The sequence below is a fragment of the Pan paniscus genome, chromosome 1 (genome assembly GCF_029289425.2).
Source record: "Pan paniscus chromosome 1, NHGRI_mPanPan1-v2.0_pri, whole genome shotgun sequence".
Lineage (NCBI taxonomy): Eukaryota > Metazoa > Chordata > Mammalia > Primates > Hominidae > Pan > Pan paniscus.
The window spans coordinates 191,085,447-191,109,117 of NC_073249.2; the positions used below are offsets into that span (position 1 = coordinate 191,085,447).

General features: G+C 41.8%; 1 protein-coding gene across 2 annotated transcripts in view; it reads left to right on the plus strand.

Annotated features, from left to right (window-relative positions):
- The window catches only part of CLSPN (claspin), a 50,080-nt gene that overhangs the window by 13,126 nt on the left and 13,283 nt on the right, over positions 1 to 23,671 (plus strand). Inside the window, exons 9-25 of one of the 2 annotated variants that reach the window (XM_003812577.7) lie at positions 3,182 to 3,373; positions 5,615 to 5,871; positions 7,312 to 7,490; positions 7,592 to 7,656; positions 8,506 to 8,705; positions 9,049 to 9,203; positions 10,115 to 10,341; positions 11,551 to 11,662; positions 13,561 to 13,633; positions 13,847 to 13,947; positions 17,560 to 17,724; positions 17,832 to 17,953; positions 18,497 to 18,624; positions 18,973 to 19,078; positions 19,649 to 19,731; positions 19,995 to 20,156; positions 20,464 to 22,804. In XM_003812577.7, the coding sequence (XP_003812625.1) occupies positions 3,182 to 3,373; positions 5,615 to 5,871; positions 7,312 to 7,490; positions 7,592 to 7,656; positions 8,506 to 8,705; positions 9,049 to 9,203; positions 10,115 to 10,341; positions 11,551 to 11,662; positions 13,561 to 13,633; positions 13,847 to 13,947; positions 17,560 to 17,724; positions 17,832 to 17,953; positions 18,497 to 18,624; positions 18,973 to 19,078; positions 19,649 to 19,731; positions 19,995 to 20,156; positions 20,464 to 20,574 (2,438 nt within the window). In that variant the 3' untranslated portion in view covers positions 20,575 to 22,804. Of the gene's footprint in view, positions 1 to 3,181; positions 3,374 to 5,614; positions 5,872 to 7,311; positions 7,491 to 7,591; positions 7,657 to 8,505; positions 8,706 to 9,048; positions 9,204 to 10,114; positions 10,342 to 11,550; positions 11,663 to 13,560; positions 13,634 to 13,846; positions 13,948 to 17,559; positions 17,725 to 17,831; positions 17,954 to 18,496; positions 18,625 to 18,972; positions 19,079 to 19,648; positions 19,732 to 19,994; positions 20,157 to 20,463; positions 22,805 to 23,671 lie in introns of those variants that run through there. The other variant, XM_014344492.4, reaches the window with a different exon arrangement.

Below are 23,671 nucleotides of genomic sequence, written 5' to 3' on the forward strand. Positions count from 1 at the left end.
CAGTAGAGATACCAAGGCAGAGAGGTGAGGGAGGGCTTTTTTGGTGAAGGGGTTGGACCTGCAGATGTCAGAGACAATGGAAAGCACAGGGTGTTCTCCCTGGCTGAAGTGAAGATAGCAAGGACATTGGTGATCAGAGCCCAGATCATTCAGGGTTTTTATGCCATGCTAGGAGCTTGGACTTTAGCTCTTTGTAAGTAGAGGACCACTGAAAGGTTTTCAGCAAAGGAAATGTTCAATCAGATACTCACTTTAGGAAGTTAAATCTGGTAGCTGTTGTGGTGGATGCATTGGAAGGGGTTAAGAGTAAAAACAGTGGGAACAGCTCAGTTTCTTTACCTCATATAGAATAAGGTTTCCATGAGAAAATGCATGTAAATTTAAATTTTGTGATGTCAGAAATACATTACTTCTGTTGCTTGCAATAGCATATGGAATAATCCCTGCCTCTAATTCCTCTACTTTCTGGACAAGAGCAATGTGAATGAGAACAGTTCTTATGCTGCTGATAGAGATAAGCTAGGAAAGAGACTTTTCACTTAAGAGAGGAAATGAGAGGTGATGGAGGATGAGAGGTGATGGACTAATAGAGACGAATGGAGGGAGAGGAACTTGAACAGGGGTTTTAGGATGAAGACAGTGATGGTTGCATCATGTAATAAAGGCCAAAGAAAGTGGTTGCTCCAATGGGTTGGGGGAGGAAGAGCTTTGAGGATCCTAGCTTTCTCCAGTTATGAATGAAGATACCTCTTGCCTGAGTACTATTTTAAGTCCCAGGTAATCTTCCCACCCAACCATTTCTCTTACCCTAGTGGCACCCATAATAACCTGCCTATTTCTGTTCCCTTTTCCCTGCTACCACCTGTTGCTTTCAGCTTTACTGAACCACTGCAAAATAGGAGGCAGACTTACAGCTTGTCTCTCTACTCTTTTGTTTGCAATGTAAACATACCATCCTTTAGAGTTGGGTTTTTGCTGCTAATAATGTTGGGGTTTCAGGATAAAAAGATTTCCTTCATTTTTCTCTTTTTCTAGTAAGACCGTCTAGAGGAAAAAAACACATCTAGATGCTAGTCACAAAAACACCAAAGTATGATTTGAGTGCATTTTAGAAAATTAGCCAAAGTTTCATGCCTATAGTCCCAGCACTTTGGGAGACTAAGGTGGGAAGTTCGCTTTGAGGCCAGGTGTTTGAGACCAGCTTGGGCAACATAGTGAGTTCCTGTCTTTGCAAAAAATAACAAAGCCAGATGTGGTGACATGCACCTGTAGTCCTAGCTACTTGGGAGGGTGAGGTAGGAGGAATGCTTAAACCCAGGAGGTCAAGGTTGCAGTGAGCTGTGATCACACCACTGCACTCCAGCCTGAGCAACAGAGCAAGACCCTGTCTCTAAAAAGACAAATGAAAAGTGGCTGGGCACAATGGCTCACACCTGTAACCCTAGCACTTTGGGAGGCTGAGGAGGGTGGATCATTTCAGTCCAGGAGTTCAAGACCAGCCTGGACAACATGGCAAAACCGGTCTCTACAAAAAATATAAAAATCGGCCAGTCGCAGTGGCTCACTCCTGTAATCTCAGCACTTTGGGAGGCCGAGGTGGGCAGATCATCTGAGATCAGGAGTTCAAGACCAGCCTGGCCAACATGGTGAAACCCCATCTCTACTAAAAATAAAAATAAAAAAATTAGCTGGGTGTGGTGACGCATGCCTGTAATCCCAGCTTCTAGGGAGGCTGAGGCAGGAGAATTGCTTGAACCCAGGAGGTGGAGGTTACAGTGAGCCGAGATCATGCCACTGCACTTTGGCCTGGGCAACAGAGTGAGACTCCGTCTCAAAAAAAAAAAAAAAAAATTAGCTGGGTGTGGTGGTACATGCCTATAGTCCTGGCTATCTTAGGAGGCTGAGGTGAGAGGATCACCTCTAAGCTTGGGGAGATTGAGGCTACAGTGAGAGCCAAGATTGCACCACTGCACTCCAGCCTGGGCGACAAAGCGAGACTCCATTTAAAAATAAACCATTTTATCATGGACGAGAAGGCCGCCTGAAAATATCCCGTGTGCATCAACTCCAAAGGAACTTTCTCTTTAAAACTGCCAGCTCTCATCACAGATTCCATTATGATATGAAGTGTTAAGCAGAGTGAGTAGGGATTGGTTCCAGGTAACAGCTAGCTGAGGGAGAAGGAAATTCTAAGATATTGCAGTGGGGAAGAGGGGTAAGTTTATATCACTATTGGATTGCTGAACTTACTGTTCCCAGTATATATATATTTCCGTTTGTATACAAGTTGAGCATGTGGTACTGGGGCTGCAGTATTTTCTTTCTCATTGTACCAATTGTACTAGTGTAACAGTTTTCACCAAAAAACTTTTTACAGTCCTGCTGCTTAGTTATATCACTGACTGGATTGTCATTTTATTTTCCCTTCTTGAAAAAAATTGACTTTGCCTATATTTAGTAAGATTGCCAATAATGAAACATTCAAAATAGGGAATTTGATCCCAGCACTCTGGAAGGCCAAGGTGGGCTGATCATTTGAGGTCAGGAGTTCGAGACCAGCCTGGCTAACATGGTGAAACCCTGTCTCTACTAAAAATACAAAAAAATTAGCTGGGCATGGTGGTGCTCACCTGTAACCTCAGCTACTCAGGAGACTGAGGCAGGAGAATCGCTTGAACCCTGGAGATGGAGGTTGCAGTGAGCTGAGATCACATCACTGCACTCCAGCCTGGGCAATAGAGTGAGACTGCATCTCAAAACAAAAACAAAAAACAGCAATAACAAATAGGGAATTTTAAAAGGAGACCAAAACCCATGAAAAATTAAGCCCTTAAATAGATGAGATTATAATCTTTTTTCCTACCAGTTTAATACTTTTAAAGAATTTTTAAAGAATGTTCAAAAGAATTGCACATATTTAGAAATTTCAGGTATAAATTTCTGTCTGATTTTTTAAAGTCTGATTTTTGAAACGTTGAGGAAGAACAGTTGTGGCAGTCAATTAGTTTGGGTTAAGTTGTATGAATTTGACTCAGGAGTTAGTAGCAAGGGGTTTTTGGTTTCTCTGTGTATGTGTGGTTTCCCTCATCATTGTTGAGCTAAAAAAAACTTAGCTTATAAGTCTTAAAGGAAAGAGTTTTGAGCATGGCAAACTGACACACTGGTTGGCGTTTGGGTTTAGAACTGGAAGCCTTGAAGCAGCGTTTCTGGAAGCATGCTAATCCAGCAGCCAAACCCAGGGCTGGTCAGACAGTGAATGTGAACGTCATAGTGAAAGACGTGGGCACTGATGGAAAGGAAGAGCTAAAAGCAGATGTGGTACCTGTGACTTTAGCACCTAAGAAGTTGGATGGAGCAAGCCACACAAAACCAGGTATTTGAGCCCACAGGTTTTGTTTTTTGCTTTTTGCTTTGTATTCTAACAGATCTTCAAGGCTATTGAAAACCTTATAATGAAAAGTTATAGAATCTTTTTCCTTGGAGGCTTTGCAGAGCAGTATCTCTGGCATGATTCACGTGTAGCACACCTAGAGGTGTGGGGTGGACAAGCTGGCTTTATTCTTTTTTTAGATATCATTTGTCTTATTATAAAAAACCCCATTATAGACAAATATATAGAATAAATGAAAAACTTAATCTTCTATCAGAGACAGGTTCTATAACCATATTGTGTATCCTTTTAAACTCTCTTCTTTGCACATATGTATATGTATTTAAACAAAAACAGGCTGGGTGCAGTGGCACATGCCTGTAATCCTAGCACTTTGGAAGGACAAGGCAGGAGGATCTGTTGAGCTCAGGAGTTGGAGACCAGCCTGGGCAACATAGTGAGCCCTCATCTCTACCAAAAAAAAAAAAAAATTATCCAGGCATGGTGGCCTGCACCTGTGGCCCCAGATACTTGGGAGGCTGAGACAGGAGGATCATTTGAGCCAGGAGGTTGAGGTTGCAATGAGTCATGATTGTGGCACTGCACTCCAGCCTAGGCGAGAGAGTGAGACCCTGTCTCAAAACAAAAAACCCAAAACAAAACAACCCACCTATAATGTGATCATAACATGCATTCTGCTTTGTGTTTTAGAAATGTATTAAGGACAGCTCTCACCCCTCCCTTGAAATCACAAGTAATATATCACATGGAAAACAGTTTTAAACACTGAAAAAAGGTATCAAATGAAAAACTAGTCTCCCCAAAGATAACTATTAACAATTTCTTGTATGTCTTTATTGGAGTATTTTTATCCATATACCGTTTTTTGTGAATGTGTGTGACATTGAACATTTACTCCCTGTCAGGCATTGCTCTAGGTGCTTTATATGTTTTATCTCATTTAATCCTTACAACCCTATGAGGTAAATAACATTAGTATCCTTATTTTATATATGAAGAAACTGATATGCAGAGCACTTAAGACACTTGCTCAAGTTTACACAGCTAATAAATGGTAGGACCAGTGGTCTAATCCAGACCACCTAACTCCAGAGCTCAGATCTACTACTTTATATTGCTTTTGAGGCTCTTTTTTTTTTTTTTTTCCTCTAAGACAGAGTCCCGCACTGTCACCCTGGCTGGAGTGCAATGGCACGATCTTAGCTCACTGCAACCTCTACCTCCTGGGTTCAAGCGATTCTCCTGCCTCAGCCTCCCGAGTAGCTGGGATTACAGGTGCCCGCCACCATGCCTGGCTAATTTTTGTATTTTTAGTAGAGATGAAGTTTCGCTATGTTGGCCAGGCTGGTCTCGAACTCCTGACCTCGTGATCTGCCCACCTTGGCCCCGCAAAGTGCTGGGATTACAGGCGTGAGTCACTGCGCCCAGCCTTGAGGCTTTTTTTAAAATGGCTGCATAATACTCCATTGAATGAATACAACATGACTCATTAAACCATACTCGTATTGACAGATGTCTTGTTTGTTCCAGTTGTTGCTATTGCATACAGTGTTATATTACAGTGCCAGATATATGGTGGTATATTAGATGCAAAATTCCTTACAGTGGAATTGTCATGATATATATCACATTTTGATATATATCATCCAGTTGTCTTTCAGAATGATTTTACCACTCTGAATCACGGTGTATGAGTTCCTGTTTCCTCTCAATAATAGGTATTATCAAACCTTCTAATTTTTGCCAGACTAACATGTCGAAAATGTATCTCGTTATTTTGATTTGTAGCTCTTTAATTAGAAGTGAGATTAAGCATTACTTTTAATTTATTAACAATATATGTTTATTTTTCTGTGAACTGCCAGTTCATATCATTAGCTCATTTTACTCGAGTCGTTTCTCTTTTTCTTTAATATAGGTAAATTTATCAATGTTTTTCTTCATGGCTTTTGAGCCACAGACTTGAAGCTCTACTCCCTACCCACCTTTTCTCTCTTTTGAACAATTATTTTATAATCCCTGAGTAGTATACTATCCAGGGTGCAGAAGTTCTCTTTGATACTTCAATTCATAATACTCTTGTGTTCAAATAACAAAAAAGCCCAGAATACTAGAGTCTCAGATTTTCCTTCTGGGATGTGACTAGAATATTTCTGGAGTTGCCTAAAATGCATACCTAATTATTGTATTATGTCTAAAGCATTTCTACATATTTCTGTTCAGGTGAAAAGCTTCAGGTGTTAAAAGCTAAACTGCAAGAAGCAATGAAACTCCGAAGGTTTGAGGAGCGCCAGAAGCGCCAAGCACTGTTTAAATTAGATAATGAAGATGGGTTTGAGGAAGAGGAGGAGGAAGAGGAAGAAATGACAGATGAGTCTGAGGAAGATGGAGAAGAGGAGGTAGAGAAAGAAGAGGAAGAGGAAGAACTAGAGGAAGAGGAGGAGAAAGAAGAGGAGGAGGAAGAAGAAGGAAATCAGGAGGTTTCTGGCAATTACGTTGTTTTGTTACCTTGTCATGGTGAATATGAGAGAAAAAGTCAGACTTGAAAAAGAGTATAATAAGCATGTTCAATTGTATAAGAGGTTTTAGGGGCATGATGAGGGTAACTACCTCATATATCCCTAAATCTTAGGAACTTCAGTTCTGTCAGTACCACTGAATATCTGTAGATCGTCATTATATATCTGAATACAGATATTCAGTGGTACTGACAGAATACCATTGCCTGGGCTTCCACCTGTTTATTTATATATTTTAATATAATAATGCTAATATTAAAAATGGCTTTGTATTCGTAGGAAATTTTATCTTTGTTGTTTATTTAGGTTTCTCTATCAGATTAAAAAGCAGTCCTAACCTTGGCTAGATTGAGGCCTGGAGTAAATTCTTAGGGAGGTAGAGGCCTTTCTGAGTTATTTTCGTTCTTTGTAGAAGAAGGCATTTGTAGAAGGGCCTCTTGCCCTTGTTCCGTAGTACTGTTTTTTGCCTAGGGAAAACAGGTGATGATACGATTGTTAAGTATTAAAAAACTTTCCTTTTTGGGCCGGGCAGGGTGGCTCATGCCTGTAATCCTAGCACTTTGGAAGGCTGAGGTGGGCGGATCACCTGAGGTCAGGAGTTTGAGAACAGCCTAGCCAACATGGTGAAAATCCATCTCTACTAAAAATACAAAAATTAGCTGTGTGTGGTGGCACACACCTGTAATCCCAGCTACTCAGGCAGGAGAATTGCTTGAACTCGGGCAGTGGAGGTTGCAGTGAGCCAAGATTGTGCCACTATACTCTAGCCTGAGCGACAGAGCAAGACTGCATCTCAAAAAAAGAAAAAAAAAAAAAAGCTTTCCTTTTTGTATGCTGGGATCACTTTATTTTATTTTATTTTATTTATTTATTTAAATTTTTTTGAGATGAGGGTGTCACTATGTTGACCAGACTGGTCTCGAACTCCTGACCTCAAGTGATCCTCCCATCGTTGTGGCCTCCCAAAGTGCTGGGATTACAGGCATGAGCCACCATGCCCAGCAACTTGAGTTAATATTTGATTTTGGGTAAAGGGGAAAGAAAGCAATGGCTGAGCTATACAGCCTGTCTCAGTCTGTGCTTGGTTTGAGATCAGTAGTCAGCCTGCAATCTTAGACTGATTAACCTCTTACTGCCTCAATAAAATGATAATCCAGTCGTCCTTTATAATCTTAGCAATTTCGGGAGGGTAGAAGGTAAAAAAAAAATATATACAAAAAAGTTCTAGACGTGTCAGGGAAAATTATGTTGATAATGGTCATATGGAACTTCCTTCAAGTTTACCTTTTTGAATTTAAGATGTGATCTGTAACCAATCAGCCATATTTTAGGCTACCAGTGTATTTGCTTTTAAATGTTTTGACTTGTATTTTTTGTTTTGTGGTGGCCTGATTGGTAAAGACTGCAGAATTCCTTCTTAGTAGTGAAGAAATAGAAACAAAAGATGAAAAAGAAATGGATAAAGAAAATAATGATGGCAGTAGTGAAATTGGCAAGGCAGTTGGCTTCCTCTCTGTTCCCAAGTCTCTCTCATCAGATTCTACTTTACTTCTGTTTAAGGACAGCTCTTCCAAGATGGGGTAAGTGATTCTCTCTAAGAAAACTTAAAATTGCCTAGGATTTGCCCCTCCTGTAAAAACTAGGAACAGATACTGAACCAATTTACTTTCTTATTTTGCAGTTACTTTCCTACTGAAGAAAAATCAGAAACAGATGAAAACTCAGGCAAGCAGCCTAGCAAACTGGGTAAGTAGTGATTCTTGTGCAGAACTTAACATTTCTTTTGTCCCTCAGCTTTGATATTTAAGGACTGCAGTACGGTAAGTTTCCATGTTTTTAAATCTAGTCACTTCCCAGTTTCATATGTAGCTATGAAAAGGGTTTATGAATTAGAATATTTTTCTTGGTCTATTTTTTGCAGTTTATTTATAGTAGACCATGGTACATAATGTCCTTAGTGAATGTGTGTTGATTGAGCAATGAAATATTTCTGTATGTAGATCAAAGGAAGACGTATAATTGATTGGATAATGAAGAGTGTGATCGTAGGCATTAGGAAGGATAAGAGAAAGAAGAGAACTTTCGGCCAGGCGCAGTGACTTACGCCTGTAATCCCAGCACTTTGGGAGGCTGAGGCAGGCGGATCATGAGGTCAGGAGATCGAGACCAGCCTGGCTAACATGGTGAAACCCTGTCTCTACTAAAAATATAAAAAATTAGCCAGGTGTGGTGGCACGCACCTGTAGTCCCAGCTACTTGGGAGGGTGAGGCAGGAGAATCGCTTGAACCCGGGAGGCGGAGGTTGCAGTGAGCCGAATTCGCGCCACTACACTCCAGCTGGGGTGACAGAGCGAGACTGTCTCAAAAAAAAAAAAAAAAGAACTTTCAAGTGTCGCTTAGCTCAGAGTAATAAGCCCTGATTATATAATGCTATCTTAGTACTGTAATTTACCTTTAACTTAATGTTTTGGAACATATAACTTGAGGGGTTTGCCTATGAATTTTATCTGACAGTTTCATCCTCAACTCTTTTTCCTAAACAAATCCACCTTATTTCTGTAATCATGTGCTTAAAAGGTGTTTCTCTTTCTTTAGATGAGGATGATTCATGTTCATTGCTAACAAAGGAGAGCAGCCACAATAGCAGCTTTGAGCTGATTGGCTCCACGATTCCATCCTATCAGCCTTGCAACAGACAAACAGGCCGTGGGACCAGTTTTTTCCCTACAGCAGGAGGATTCAGATCTCCTTCCCCTGGGCTATTTCGAGCCAGTTTGGTCAGCTCAGCTTCTAAGGTAAGATGGTAATGGTTTTTCTAATCTCCTCCTCTCTTTGCTTCCCACATTGCTAAATAAAGTTTGTCCCAGCCAACCAACTCCCACCACGTTAGTACTGAGCTTATGTGTGTTCAGTTTAAAAAATCCACCCCCTTTGTGTATTAAAAACAAGCTTCATCCAGTATTCTTACTTTCTTGGAGGTATTTTTCTTTATGCTTCTCATGGCTGTGTATTGTCCCCCTCAACTACAATTTCCTGAGAGTAGCTTAAATATTGCAAATAGCAACTTCTGTTGTTGTCATGACAATGAATGACATTTGTAAAATGTTTTGTTATTGTTTGTTTTTGTTTGGGTGCCAGAGTTCAGGGAAACTGTCTGAGCCTTCACTTCCCATAGAGGATTCCCAGGATCTGTATAACGCCTCCCCAGAGCCTAAGACACTTTTCCTAGGAGCAGGAGACTTCCAGTTCTGTTTAGAAGATGACACTCAGAGCCAACTGTTGGATGCAGATGGGTAGGTAGTTTTGTGTTTCTGTGGGCGGGAATGGTGCTGGGTACTGCTTAATTTTGTTTAAAAATAAGTGAGCTTCTGTCACTCCATCTGTGCTTTCTCTTCTGAGAAAGAGAAGGTGTACAGACCATTAGTATTACATTCTATAAGTTTGAACAAAGTCTGTCCAGAAAATAAACATAAATAGCTCTTGCTAACATTCTGGTCCTTCAATTCTGTCTTATTTGAAATGCATAGATCTTGTATTGTAAGGTCATCAAATTTCCCTGTATCCATCCTGCTATGTTATTATTGTTGGCTAAGGTTGAGAATTCACAGACTGGTGGCACATTACAGGACATAATGCCAAGCCCTGCTCTAGCATCATCTGAAGCTAAAAGTTATCCTTTACACTTTACCTTCTGAGTAACATTTTATTCTTTCACAAAACTTTTCCCTCCCTCTTTAGATTAACACAAGCCTAAAGTTTGAATCTTTTGCTTTCTGGTTTGAGATTCAGCTTTTAACTGGTGTAGGAAATGAATTCAGAGGTTTTTCACCCCCTACTTTGCCATTTCTCTGAGGAATTTTTTTTAATTTTTTTTTGAGGCAGAGTCTTGCTCTGTCGCCCAGGCTGGAGTGCAGTGGCACGATCTCGGCTCACTGCAAGCTCCACCTCCTGGGTTCACGCCATTCTCCTGCCTCAGCCTCCCGAATACCTGGGACTACAGGCGCCCACCACCACGCCCGGCTAATTTTTTGTATTTTTAGTAGAGATGGGGTTTCACCGTGTTAGCCAGGATGGTCTTGATCTCCTGACCTCGTGATCCGCCCGCCTCGGCCTCCCGAAGTGCTGGGATTACAGGCGTGAGCTACAGCGCCCGGCCCTCTCTGAGGAATTTTTTACACTATTCGTTGTGCTCATTGGTTCTTAGGTTCTTAAATGTTAGAAACCACAGGAATCAGTACCAAGCTTTGAAGCCTCGATTGCCATTGGCCAGTATGGATGAGAATGCCATGGATGCCAACATGGATGAGCTGTTGGATTTGTGTACTGGAAAGTTTACATCTCAGGCTGAAAAACATCTACCCAGGAAGAGTGACAAGAAAGAGAACATGGAGGAACTTCTGAACCTTTGTTCAGGAAAATTCACTTCTCAGGGTAAATATCCAACCAAGAGTATCAGGCTTACCACACCTAAGTATCAGTGCCCTTGAAAAGAATTCCCTGGGCGGGTGGGGTGGCTCATGCCTGTAATCCTAGAACTTTGGGAGGCTAAGTTGGATGGATGGCTTGAGCTCAGAAGTTTGAGACCAGCCTGGGCAACATGGCAAATCCCCATCTCTACGAAAAAAAAAAAAAAAAATTAGCCAGGCATGGTGGCACGTGCCTGTGGTCCTAGCTACTTGGGAGGCTGAGGTGGGAGGATCTCTTGAACCTGGGAGGTGAAGGTTGCAGTGAGCTGAGATCACACCAGTGCACTCCAGCCTGGGTGGCAGAGACCCTGCATAAAAACAGAAAAAAAGAAAGAAAGAAAAGAAGCCCCTTACCCTCAGGTGAAAAGTTCACAGAAAACAGGGCTGTGATGGAATCTGTGTATAAACTGAATTCACTGCTTAGTGCCCTGATATTTAGAACTCTTACTTTCTTAGAGTGGTAACGTATCAACTTAAGACTACTTTAGGCCGGGCGCAGTGGCTCACGCCTGTAATCCCAGCACTTTGGGAGGCCAAGGCGGGGGATTTCCTGAGCTCAGGAGTTCGCCACCAGCCTGGGCAGCACGGTGAAACCCCGTCTCTACTAAAATACAAAAAATTATCTGGGCATGGTGGCCCGTGCCTGTAATCGCAGCTACTTGGGAGGCTGAGACAGGAGAACTGCTTGAACCCCGGAGGTGGAGGTTGCAGTGAGCCGAGATTGTGCCACTGCACTCCAGCCTGGGCAACAGAGAGAGACTGTCTCAAAAAAAAAGTCTCGAAAAAAAAAAAGACTGCTTTAGCTTTGCCCATATGATACATCATTTATGATTAATGTATGTACAAAGTTTAGAACAGTGTCTGATGTATAATAAATTTCATATAAATGTTAACTTACTTCCTGTTCCCTGCCCCCAATGCACACAACTGCTAGATCGAACATAAGCTCTATGAGACCTGGGATAGTGGTTTGTTCATTACTGTATCCCTGGTGGCCTGGCACATATGGCACATAGTAAGCACTAAATAAGGATTTGTTGAATGAATAGATGGTAGGCTCTTCTTGGCAAGCTTACCTTAGAACTGTATCGAGCTGGCATGACTTTAGATGGCTGGGAAAAGAGTATAAAGCTATCATTCCTTGGTGACACATCTTTTCCTTGTTGTGATGTAGATGCCTCCACTCCAGCCTCATCAGAGTTAAATAAACAGGAGAAGGAGAGCAGCATGGGTGATCCAATGGAAGAAGCACTTGCTCTTTGCTCAGGCTCTTTTCCCACAGACAAGTAAGTCTCAGATTGCTGGGAATTTGGGAAGGCCTGGCCTTTTGATAAAATCAAAATAACTGATCATCTTAAGGGCTTTGCACCTTTTCTGAGAATCTTGCAGTGGATTTGAGTCTCATATATGCCTAGTAAGCAAATTATAATGCTTTGGTGGAGAACAGGGTAAAAAAGGCAAGAATTTGAAAGCTATTTAATATCATTAATAGGGAAATGCCAATCAAAACCACAGTGAGACACCCATTAAGCTGACTTTTATCAGAAAAACCCAAAAAGTGTTAGTGAGAATGTGGAGAAATTGGAAACCTTGTGTACTATTGGTGAGAATGTAAAATAGTGCAGCTGCCAGGGAAAGTATGATGGCTCCTCAAAAATTAAAAATAGAGGCCAGGCACGGTGGATCATCTGAGGTCAGGAGTTCGAGACCAGCCTGACCAACATGGTGAAACCCCGTCTCTACTAAATACAAAAAATTAGCTGGGCATGGTGGCGCATGCCTGTAATCCCAGCTACTTGGGAGGCTGAGGCAGGAGAATTGCTTGAACCCGGGAGGCAGAGGTTGTAGTGAGCCAAGATCATGCCATTGCACTCCAACCTGGGCAACAAGAACAAAACTCCGTCTCAAAATAAATAAATAAATAAAAATAGAATGACCATATGATCCAGCAATTTCACTTCTTAGTCTGTACCCCAAAAAAGTGAAAGCAGGACTTGAACAGATATTTGCACCCCCATGTTCAAAGCAGCATTATTCACAGTAAGTAGTCAAAACATGAAAGCGACCTATGTTTATTGGCAAATGAATGGGTAAACAAAATGCGGTATATATGCAAAGGAATATTCAACTTAAAATGGAAATTCTGGCTGGGCATGGTGGCTCACACGTGTAATCCCAACACTTTGGGTGGCTGAGGTGGGTGCATCACTTGAGCTCAGGAGTTTGAGACCAGCCTGGATGATATGGCAAAACCCCATCCCTATAAAAAAATACTAAAATTAGCTAGGCGTGTGCCGACAGTACCAGCTATTCAGGGGGCTGAGGTGGGAGAATTGCTTGAGCCTGGGAGGTCAATGCTGCATTGAGCCATGATTGTGCCACTGCACTCTGGGCATCAGAGCGAGACCCTGTCTCAAAAAAAAAGAAGTTCTGACACTTGCTACAATATGGATGAACCTTAGGATGTTATGCTAAAAGAAATAAGCCAGTCACCAAAAGACAAATACTGTATGAGTCCACTTACATGAGGTACTTAGAGTAGTCAAATGCATAGAGACAGAAGGTAGAATGGTGGTTGCCAGAGACTGAGGTTATAAGGAAATGGAGAGTGTAATGGGTATAGAGTTTTAGTTTTGCAAGCTGAAAAGAGTTCTGGAGATTGCTTAACAATATGAATGTACTTAACACTACAGAACTATAGAAAGATCGTTAAAAAGGCAAATTTTATATTATGTGTATTTTACCACAATTGAAAATTTAAAAAATTTTCTTCCTGTTTATTGAAGAGATTATTGGTGATAATAAAAGTTTTAAATTTGGCTGGGCGAGGTGGCTCATACCTATAATCCCAGTACTTTGGGAGCCCAAGGTGAGCAGATTGCTGGGCAACATGGTGAAATCTGTCTCTACAAAAATACAAAAATTAGCTGAACATGGTGGCTTGTATCTCTAGTCCCAGCTATTCAGGAGGCTGATGTGGGAGGATCACTTGAGCCCTGGAGGTGGAGGTTACAGTGAGCTGAGATGGTGCCACTGTATTCCAGGTGGTGTAAGAGACCAAGACTGTCTCAGAGAAAAAAAAAAAATTAACACACACAAAATTTTTTTAAAATTCCTAACTTGGCTGACTACTTGTAGTTTGCTTTCAACAACTTATTTATTGATTCATTGATTTACATTTTAGGGAAGAGGAAGACGAGGAGGAGGAATTTGGAGACTTTCGGCTTGTTTCAAATGATGAGTTTGATAGTGATGAGGTGAGTATGAAGGGAACAAAGTAATCATAACTGAGCTCCATGTATTGCTGCCCTCAAGTGTTTTTTTCCCCTCAGTTCTTGAGAATTCTAAGTTTGGCATCTTATCAGAAACAATTTCCTAGAATGAGGTATTTGGGCAGATGTTTATAAATCCTTTTTTCATTGAGGACGCATTTTATTCTGCTTAATTTGGATATGATGCTGATTTTGTAGGATGAACACAGTGACTCTGGTAATGATCTGGCACTGGAAGACCATGAAGATGATGATGAAGAAGAACTCCTGAAGCGATCTGAGAAGTTGAAAAGGCAAATGTACGTGTTATTAATATGTCCATTCCTTCAGGTGTATTTAAAATTTGGTCACTAGGCCAGGTACGGTGGCTTGCGCCTGTAATCCCAGCATTTTGGGAGGCTGAAGCAGGCGGATCACCTGAGATCAGGAGTTCAAGACCAGCCTGGTCTTGGTGACACAGGTCAAGAGATCGAGACCATCCTGACAAACATGGTGAAACCCTGTCTCTACTAAAAAATATAAAAATTAGCCAGATGTGATGGCGGGTGCCTGTAGTCCCAGCTACTCAGGAAGCTGAGGCAGGGAGAATCGCTTGCACCCAGGAGGTGGAGGTTGCAGTGAGCCGAGATCGCACCACTGCATTTCAGCCTGGGTGACAGAGCGAGACTCTGTCTCAAAAAAAAAAAAAAAAAAAAAATTGATCACTTAATATGTCCTGTGTGCTAATAACTGTGCTTTACAGGCATTAACATATTATCTTATGCCAGGCACAGTGGCTCATGCCTGTAATCCCAGCACTTTGGGAGGTCAAGGCAGGCATATTACTTGAGGTCAGGAGTTTGAGACCAGTGTGATCAACATGGTGAAACCCTCTCTACTAAAAATACAAAATACAAAATAAAATACAAAAATTAGCCAGGCATGGTTCTGGGCGCCTGTAGTGCCAGCTACTTGGGAGGCTGAGGCAGGAGAATTGCTTGAATCTGGGAGGCGGAGGTTGCAGTGAGCCAAGATTGCCCCATTGCACTCCAGCCTGGGTGATAGAGCAAGACTCCATCTCAAAAAAAAAAATTATCTTATGAGTGGGTACTATTATTCTCCTCATTTTACAGTTGAAGGAACTGAGCCTCAGAAAGATTAAATTTACCCAAGATCACATAGCTAGAAGGCAGCAGAGCCTGGATTCAACTTAGATTAGGTGAAATCTCCCCTAACAGTCAGTTAATAGTTTGCCACTTTTTAACTTAAATCCTCCTGCCTCAGCTTCCCAAGTAGCTGAGACAACAGGCATGTGCCACCACACCTGGCTAATTCTTTCTATTTTTTGTAGAGATGGGGCCTTGCTTTGTTCCCAGGCTGGTCTTAAACTCTTGGCCTCAAGTGATCCTCCTGCCTCTGCTTCCCAAAGTCGGATTACAGGCATGAGCCACCACGCCCAGCTTTTTTTTTTTTTTTTTTTTTTTTTGAGACAGAGTCTCGCTCTGTCGCCAGGCTGGAGAGCAGTGGCATGATCTCGGCTCACTGCAACCTCCACCTCCTGGGTTCAAAGCGATTCTCCTGCTTCAGCCTCCCGAGTAGCTGGGAATATAGGCACGTGCCACCACACCCAGCTAATTTTTGTATATTTAGTAGAGACGGGGTTTCACCATGTTGGTCAGGATGGTCTCGATCTCTTGACCTCACGATCCACCCGCCTTGGCCTTCCAACGTGCTGGGATTATAGGTGTGAGCCACCCCACCCGGCCGGCCCAACTCATTTTTTTGATATGTTGTTCTGGTCATGAAAGTAAAATATTTATTTTAGGATATTTAAAAGAATACAAACCGGGTGCAGTGGCCCACGCCTATAATCTCAGCACTTTGGGAAGCTGAGGCGGGTGGATCACCTGAGGTCAGGAGTTCGAGACCAGCCTGGCCAACATGGCGAGACCCTGTCTCTACTAAAAATACAAAATTAGCCAAGCGTGATGGCCAGTGCCTGTAATCCCAGCTACTCAGGAGGCAAAGCTGGAGAATCGCTTGAGCCGGGAGGTGGTGGGTGCAGTGAGCTGAGATTGTGCCATTGCATTCCAGCCTGGGCGACGAGAGAAACTCCATTCCCCCCCACCCCCGCAAAAAAAGAATACAGAAAGATATAAATAAAAACTTATCCATGTCCACCATCCAGGATATAAATGAAAGTTAGTTAGTTCCCCTTAATCTTTTTTATGCATATATTTTTATATAGTTGAGATTTGTACAATCTTTCTATATGTATAATTTGCATCTTTTTTTTTCTACTTAGCATATCCAGAAACATTTTCCTATGATGTTAAAAAAAAAAGGTTTTATAAAGATAATTCTAATAGGTATTTAATATTATATTGTATGTGAATGATTTGGAATTCACATATAGGACATCATATTGATCCCTATTAGATTTATATGGTTGCTTTTATCCCATCATTTCATTCTATTAAGATTCACTTTGGGTTCTAATTTATCACCTATCAAATTAACTCTCATACAGCATTAGGTTATCCATAGATTTTTCTAAGGTAGTGGTTCTTATCTGCAGAGCTCTTTGTTCAAATAAAATCTTTTAAAGAATGACAGATAAAAGTTGAACTGTTCAAAGATGGTAAGTGGGAAGTTTGGGAAACTTAGTGACTAGTGGCCCCTGAAGGAATTTTCTAGGAACCCTAGGATTTAGAACAACTTAGCTTTAAGAAAATACAGTATAGGCTGGGCGTGGTGGCTCATGCCTGTAATCCCAGCACTTTGGGAGGCTGAGATGGACAGATCACCTGAGGTCAGGAGTTCAAGACCACCCTGGCCAACATGGTGAAACCCTGTCTCTACTAAAAAAACAAAAATTAGCCAGGCATGGTGGCACGCACCTGTAATCCCAGCTACTCGGGAGGTTGAGGCATGAGAATCACTTGAACCCAGGAGGTGGAGGTTGCAGTGAGCCGAGATGGCATCTCTGCACTCCAGCCTAGGCGACAGAGCGACATTTCATCTCAAAAAAAAAAGAAAAGAAAATACAGTATAGGTCTTCGATAAAAATCAGTTTTCAGAAAGCCACCAAACTTCTGCCATTTTGGACCACATGGGACCAAGATGACTTTGAATCCAGGGTGACACCAGATTTATTCTCCGGGGGAGCCGAAGTCAGAAGAAGTAACTAGTAGTCGTTTTGATTACCAGGAGCTCTGAGCCTTAGTCTTCCTTCTGATGTGGGGGTCAAGATTTGTTAGGCTGTAAGAAGATCCCAGTTTATTACCTTTCTACACCACACCATCTCTAGTTTGTCTCTTAAAGCTGGTGTGCTCAAATGCAAAATGAAATAGTTTGAACCTTCCAGCAGGTATTCTAATACATGTAGAAGAGATTAAGAGTTTTCTGGCTTTCAAATCACCCAATCTAAGTTGAATCCAGGCTCTGCTACCTTCTAGCTATGTGACCTTGGGTAAATGTAATCTTTCTGAGGCTCAATTCCCTCAACTGTAAAATGAAGAGAATAATAGTACCCATTCCTATGATAATATGTTAATGCCTGTAAAGCACAGTTATTAGCACACAAGACATATTAAGTGATCAACTTTTAAATACAGATGCTCCACATCTTACAATGGGACTATATCCTGATCAATCCATCATAAGTTGAAAATGCACTTTCATATTATCCAGATATAACTCCATCGTAAATCGAGAAGCATACTAAGTGCGTATCACATTCATGTCATCGTAAAGTTGAAAAATCATTAAGTCAAACCATCATAAGTGGAGACTATTACAAAAAAATTTAAATATTATCAAATATATTATGTTTATTATTATTAGAAGTGACTCTGTTCTGCTTTTCTTTGCTTCCATATTCTGTGAGTATATTCATTGTTGCATTTTCTAATCCTCAAAATTCTTTCTAGGAGGTTGAGGAAATACCTGGAGGATGAGGCAGAGGTGTCAGGAAGTGATGTGGGAAGCGAAGATGAGTATGATGGGGAAGAAATTGATGAATATGAAGAGGACGTAATTGATGAAGTACTTCCTTCTGATGAGGAACTGCAGAGTCAAATCAAGAAAATACACATGTCAGTATCCCAACAAGCCCTTCTGAGTAATAGGGTACATCTTAAGACAAGCCCTATAACCAGCCAGAATGGTCCTTGTTTTGAACACCTTATTTCTCCTGTTGCAGGAAAACTATGTTGGATGATGATAAGCGACAGCTACGTTTATACCAAGAGAGGTACCTTGCTGATGGGGATCTGCACAGCGATGGTCCTGGGCGAATGAGGAAGTTTCGATGGAAAAACATAGGTATCTTGGTTGTTGTCTTTAAAAGCAATCAGTTACGGGCTGAGCGCAGTGGCTCACGCCTGTAATCCCAACACTTTGGGAGGCAGAGGCAGGTGGATCACAAGGTCAGGAGTTCAAGACCAGCCTGAACAACATGGTGAAACCCCGTCCCTACTAAAAGTTCAAAAATTAGCCAGCTGTGATGACACGCGCCTGTAATCCCAGCTACTCAGGAGGCTGAGGCAGGAGAATTGCGTGAACCCGGGAGACGGAGGTTGCAGTGAGCAGAGATCACGCCATTGCACTCCAGCCTGGGCGACAGAGCGAGACTCCATCTCAAAAAAAAGCAAACAGTTACAATGCATATTTGTCAAGTTTCAGATGGCAAATGGCAAGCAAAACTATAACAGGCTATGTGAAGACCTAGTTGTAACTGTTTTCTGTTAGTGGATGGGAAAAGTTTACATCATTATATAGTAAATGATAAGGGTTTATTTTTTGTCTGTCCAAGCACCCTCTCCTGTGAGGACTGCCGAATGCTGATTACCTTCACTCTTTGTTTAGATGATGCTTCCCAGATGGACTTGTTCCACAGAGACTCTGATGATGATCAGACCGAAGAACAGCTTGATGAGTCAGAAGCCAGGTGGAGGAAGGAGCGAATTGAACGAGAGCAGTGGCTTCGGGACATGGTAGGAGTTCACCTACTCTGACCCTAGTTTATGAGACTGTCCCTTAGCTTGTCATGATAGTTTCAAAATCTTAGCTTGTCATGATAGTTTCAAAATCTTAGGCAACATATTGCTATCTCTTTTAATCTTTGAGCTATCTTTTGTGTTTTGAGAAGGCTATACCATAGACAGTTCTCTTCATGTTTAAGATTAATTTTTTTTTTGTCTAAAGCAACAAAGGCTGCAAAAAGGAAAACAAATACCCCAGGAACTCTAGTTTCACAATCCAGGCCATGCTAACTATTTAGGAAGGCTATAGACTTTTAATGCTGTATATATATATATATATATATATTTTTTTTTTTTCAGGCACAGCAGGGGAAAATTACAGCTGAAGAAGAAGAAGAAATTGGGGAGGACAGTCAGTTTATGATACTGGCCAAGAAAGTTACAGCCAAAGCACTGCAGAAGAATGGTGAGCTCTTGTTTCTCCTTAGGGTCTAGCCCCCTGGATTGTTAGTGGTAGAGCTTTGGAGGTGACTCTAACCTTCAGGAGCTGTTGCAACTTAATCATAAGCTTGTGTCTAATACTGTCTTAAAGAGGCTTCACAGAGGTGGTGGGAGACAGTGTACTTAGATCTTAGACTATTGGGCAGTAGAGACTGTATTCATGAGTATATGTGGCTGGTATTACTTTATGTTCTAAGGCTCAGAGTAGTTAATTCTGGCTTTCTCTAGTTGCCCAGGATTGTATACCTAAGTGTTAGAGGTAGGATTTGAATCCAAGAATATTTAACTCCAGAAATGAAGCTCTTCACTATTCCCTACACTGACCACTTCTGTTTTTCTTAAATGATTACTGTTCAACTTAGTTGTGTCTCTTCTTGGAGCCAATTATTATAGTTTCAAAGTCACCATTATATAGAACAGAGTTCCCATGGCTTTAGCATATTGATTTAGTTACAAGATTTCTTAGCTTGTTTAGATTTAAAAGTAATTCTAATCAGCTTTTCCCAGAATAGGCCTCTCTGTCTTTTCTTTCCAGCCAGTCGCCCTATGGTTATTCAGGAATCAAAGTCTTTGCTCAGAAATCCTTTTGAAGCCATCAGACCAGGAAGTGCTCAACAGGTTGGTTGGGAACCTTGTTAATCTGACATCATAGTCTACAGGTTATAAAGGCCCAGGTCCAGCTTAGAGAATAGTCTCTGTCATTAGAGGAAGGAGGTGGCTGCAGGGAAAAAGTTAATGTCAAAGGAGTCTGCTATTTCTTTTCTATTTGAATAGGGTAGGCATATGTACCCTCAATATCTAGGGGGAAGCAGGGAGGGAAGGACTTTTCATTCTTTAGTTGGCACTTGGGATTTGATACCAGATGACTCTTCTTTCCTCAGGTGAAGACAGGCTCACTGCTAAACCAGCCCAAAGCTGTGCTTCAGAAACTGGCTGCTCTCTCTGACCGTAACCCCAGTGCTCCTCGAAATTCAAGAAACTTTGTCTTTCATACACTTTCTCCTGTCAAGGCTGAGGCGGCAAAGGAATCGTCTAAGTCTCAGGTATGGAATTTGAGAACTAATATGGTGGCTTCCCAAACCAGAATTTATTCATTTATTTAAATTTAAAAACAAAAATTCTGGCTTAACCTCTATGCTGCAATGTTGAAATGTTGCACTCCCCGATAAGGTACAAGAGAATTGCTACCCCAGTAGGTAATCAACTTTTAAACTTGCCGAGAAAGTTTATCTTTCTTTCTTTTTTTCTGTTGTTAATCATCCACAATTTATGAGTTGCTTGAGAGCTAATTGAAGGTAAATACTTGTATGAAGGTCTTTAGCTGGCCCTGACTCCCTCTCTGCTCTCTAGGTGAAGAAAAGGGGTCCATCTTTCATGACTTCTCCTTCACCTAAGCACCTCAAAACAGATGATAGCACTTCAGGATTGACGCGAAGCATCTTCAAATATTTGGAGAGCTAACACCATCAAAGGTGCCAAAATCTACATTGAGACTGCTTTGAGAAGTTTCTAGCACTGAAAGTTGGAATTGACACTCCAGCCAATGATCCTTCCTTCTTTCATAATCAATGCAATAAGATTGCAGACAGAAATTCCAGTGATTTCTACTGCACAGCTCTGGACATCTCTTTTCCTAGTATTATTCCCTGAATTGGCCACTGATTTCAATTCTGCAGTATTTACAACATCAACAACTCATGGAATACTTGGGTGACTTGGGTGAGGTTTCCTTTTTTTTTTTTTTTTTTTAAGATGGAGTCTCACTCTGTTGCCCAGCTTGGAGTGCAGTGGCGTGATCTCGGCTCACCACAATCTCTGCCTCCCAGGTTCAAGCGATTCTCCTCCTTCAGCCTCCCGAGTAGCTGGGATTACAGGCATGTGCCAATACGCCCAGCTAATTTTTGTATTTTTAGTAGAGACGGGGTTTCACCATGTTGGCCAGGCTGGTCTTGAACTCCTGACCTCAAATGATCCATCCACCTCGGCCCCACAAAGTGCTGGTCACATGCATGAGTCACTGCACCTGGCCTTGGGTTAGGTTTCACTTCCTCCATTAGACATTTGACATTTTATCGTAGCAGCTTTCTGGGTTAATATCTCTTTGTGATTGATAGAAGTGGTTGGAAGAGGAAGAGTAGGGAAAAGTGTGACATTCCAGATTAAACAGTGAAAATCAGTACCATAATGACTCCTTTACACCCATGAGATACGTACCATGATGACCGGGGCTCGGTGAAAGAAAGATACCTTTTTTTTTTTTTGAGATAGTCTCACATTGTTGCCCAGTCTGGAGTGCAGTGGTGCAATCTCGGCTCACGGCAACCTCTGCCTCCCGGGTTCAAGTGATTCTCCTGTCTCAGCCTCCCAAGTAGCTGGGACTACAGGTGCATGCCACCACACCTGGCTAATTTTTGTATTTTTAGTGGAGACAGGGAGTCACCATGTTGGCCAGGCTGGTCTCGATCTCCTGACCTCAAGTGATCCAGCTGCCTCAGCCTCCCAAAGTGCTGAGATTACAGGCGTGAGCCACTGTGCCCAGCCAAAAGAACGATTTCTTAGATGGAGGACCTAGGAACCAACAGATGGGCTGCTGTATTACTCTTACCCCTTTCATTTTCCTGTATGCTTCTTCCCAAGGCAGCATCAAATTTTGAATTAATTTTTGCTGCTTAATAAGGACTTAAACTGGTACCCAAGTCAGAAAGACTGTGCCTCTAATTTTCTGGGGCTTGGGGATGAAGATAAAGTGTTACACCCAGTGTTTGTCCACCATAGTCTGTGGGGCAGAGAGACCCTTCCTGGGACTGAATTCTCAATTTGAAGCACTGTTGTTCAAAGATCTCCCTTCTGGGTCTGACAAGAAGAAACATAACCCTTATTTATTGCATTCTCCTGGCTTACATACATTGCCCTCACTAATCAATGGACATTTCAGCATTTCATTACTAATTTTGAGAGAAGACCACCATGGAATTTAATTAAAATATTATCGAAGAGAATTGCCATCATTCTCCATTTTCCCTGAACTACCACAAGCTTCTCAGAATTTTAGACAAATGTTTTTCCCCTCAGAACTGAGCATCAGTGCTGCTTTGGAAAAACATTCCATGTGAATACTGTGGTTTCAGTGTCAGGACCTGGACTTGGGCAGTTGGAAGAGAGTGTGCCAGTTTTTTATTGGGAGATGGGAACACCAATTTAATTGATGCAATTAGGTTGTAGGTTTTTTACAGTTTTTCTTTTCTTTTTTTTTTTTTTTTTTTGAGACATAGGCTGGCTCTGTCACCTAGGCTGGAATACAATGGCACGATCTCGGCTTACTGCACCCTTCGCCTCCCAGGTTCAAGCAATTCTGCCTTGGCCTCCCAAATAGCAGGGATTACAGGCAGCTGCCACCATGCCCAGCTAATTTTTTTGTATTTTTATTAGAGATGAGGTTTCGCCATGTTGGCCAGGCTGGTCTTGAACTCCTGACCTGAGGTAATCCACCCGTCTCGGCCTCCCAAAGTGCTGGGATTATAGGCATGAGCCACCGCACCCGGCCGGTTTTCTACAGTTTTCTAATACTCAAGATGTTGACTTTGACAATACTTATGTTTGTATACTTGTAATCTTATAATGGGGAAAATGTGTATAAAGATGTTTTAATATGTATGTAGTTTTTCAATAAATCTTAATGCCTTGAAGGGAAGATTTGCTGTCCAGCTTGAATGCTCATTCGTAGGTCAGTACCTGTCTAACCTTGAGGAGCATTTCATTTTCAGGTTATCTCCATCCCAGGGAAACCCTCTGGGTCTAAACTGAGAGGCTGCTGCAATTGTCCCCTCACTGGCTTCTCAGTCCTAGTGAATTGATCAAGTTAACTTACCAAGTGGTTTGGGTTCAGCTCAGGTGAAGAGGATAATTGAGTTTACATAAATAGTACCTTCTATTATAGCTCTTTGTTTAAAAAACTTATTTTTTAGAGACAGTCTCATTCTGTTGCCCAGGTTAGAGTGCAGTGGCACAATCATAGCTCACTGTACCCTTGAACTCCTGGGCTTCAGCATCCTCCTTCCTCAACCTTTGGAATAGCTGGGCCACATTACAGGCATATGCCACCATGCCCAGCTAATTATTTTATTTTAGTAGAGACAGGGTCTTGCTGTGTTGCCCCAGCTGATCTTGAACTCCTGGCCTCAAGTAATCCTCCCACCTTGGCCTCCCAAAATGCTGGGGTCACAGGCTCAGCCACCATGCCCAGCCTGTTACAGCTTTGATTGGCCTTTCTCTTTAGCTAAGTTTGTATGTACTTCATTTTATCCATGGGTTCAAGATACATGTTTTTGCCTCTTTCTTTGAACTCTCTAAACAGTTCCCAAGGCAAAGTAGCCCTTGCTGGGCAAAAGAGAACTGAGCAGGAAGGCTAGATATTTCTTCCCTCTTGTTTCCCTACATGTCTTTTGAGGAGAGATAGAAAAGACAATTGGAATTGACAACTGAGGATAAGAAAATTCAGCCAGGTCCGGTGGCTCACGCCAGCACTTTAGGAGACTGAGGTGGGTGCATTGCTTGAACT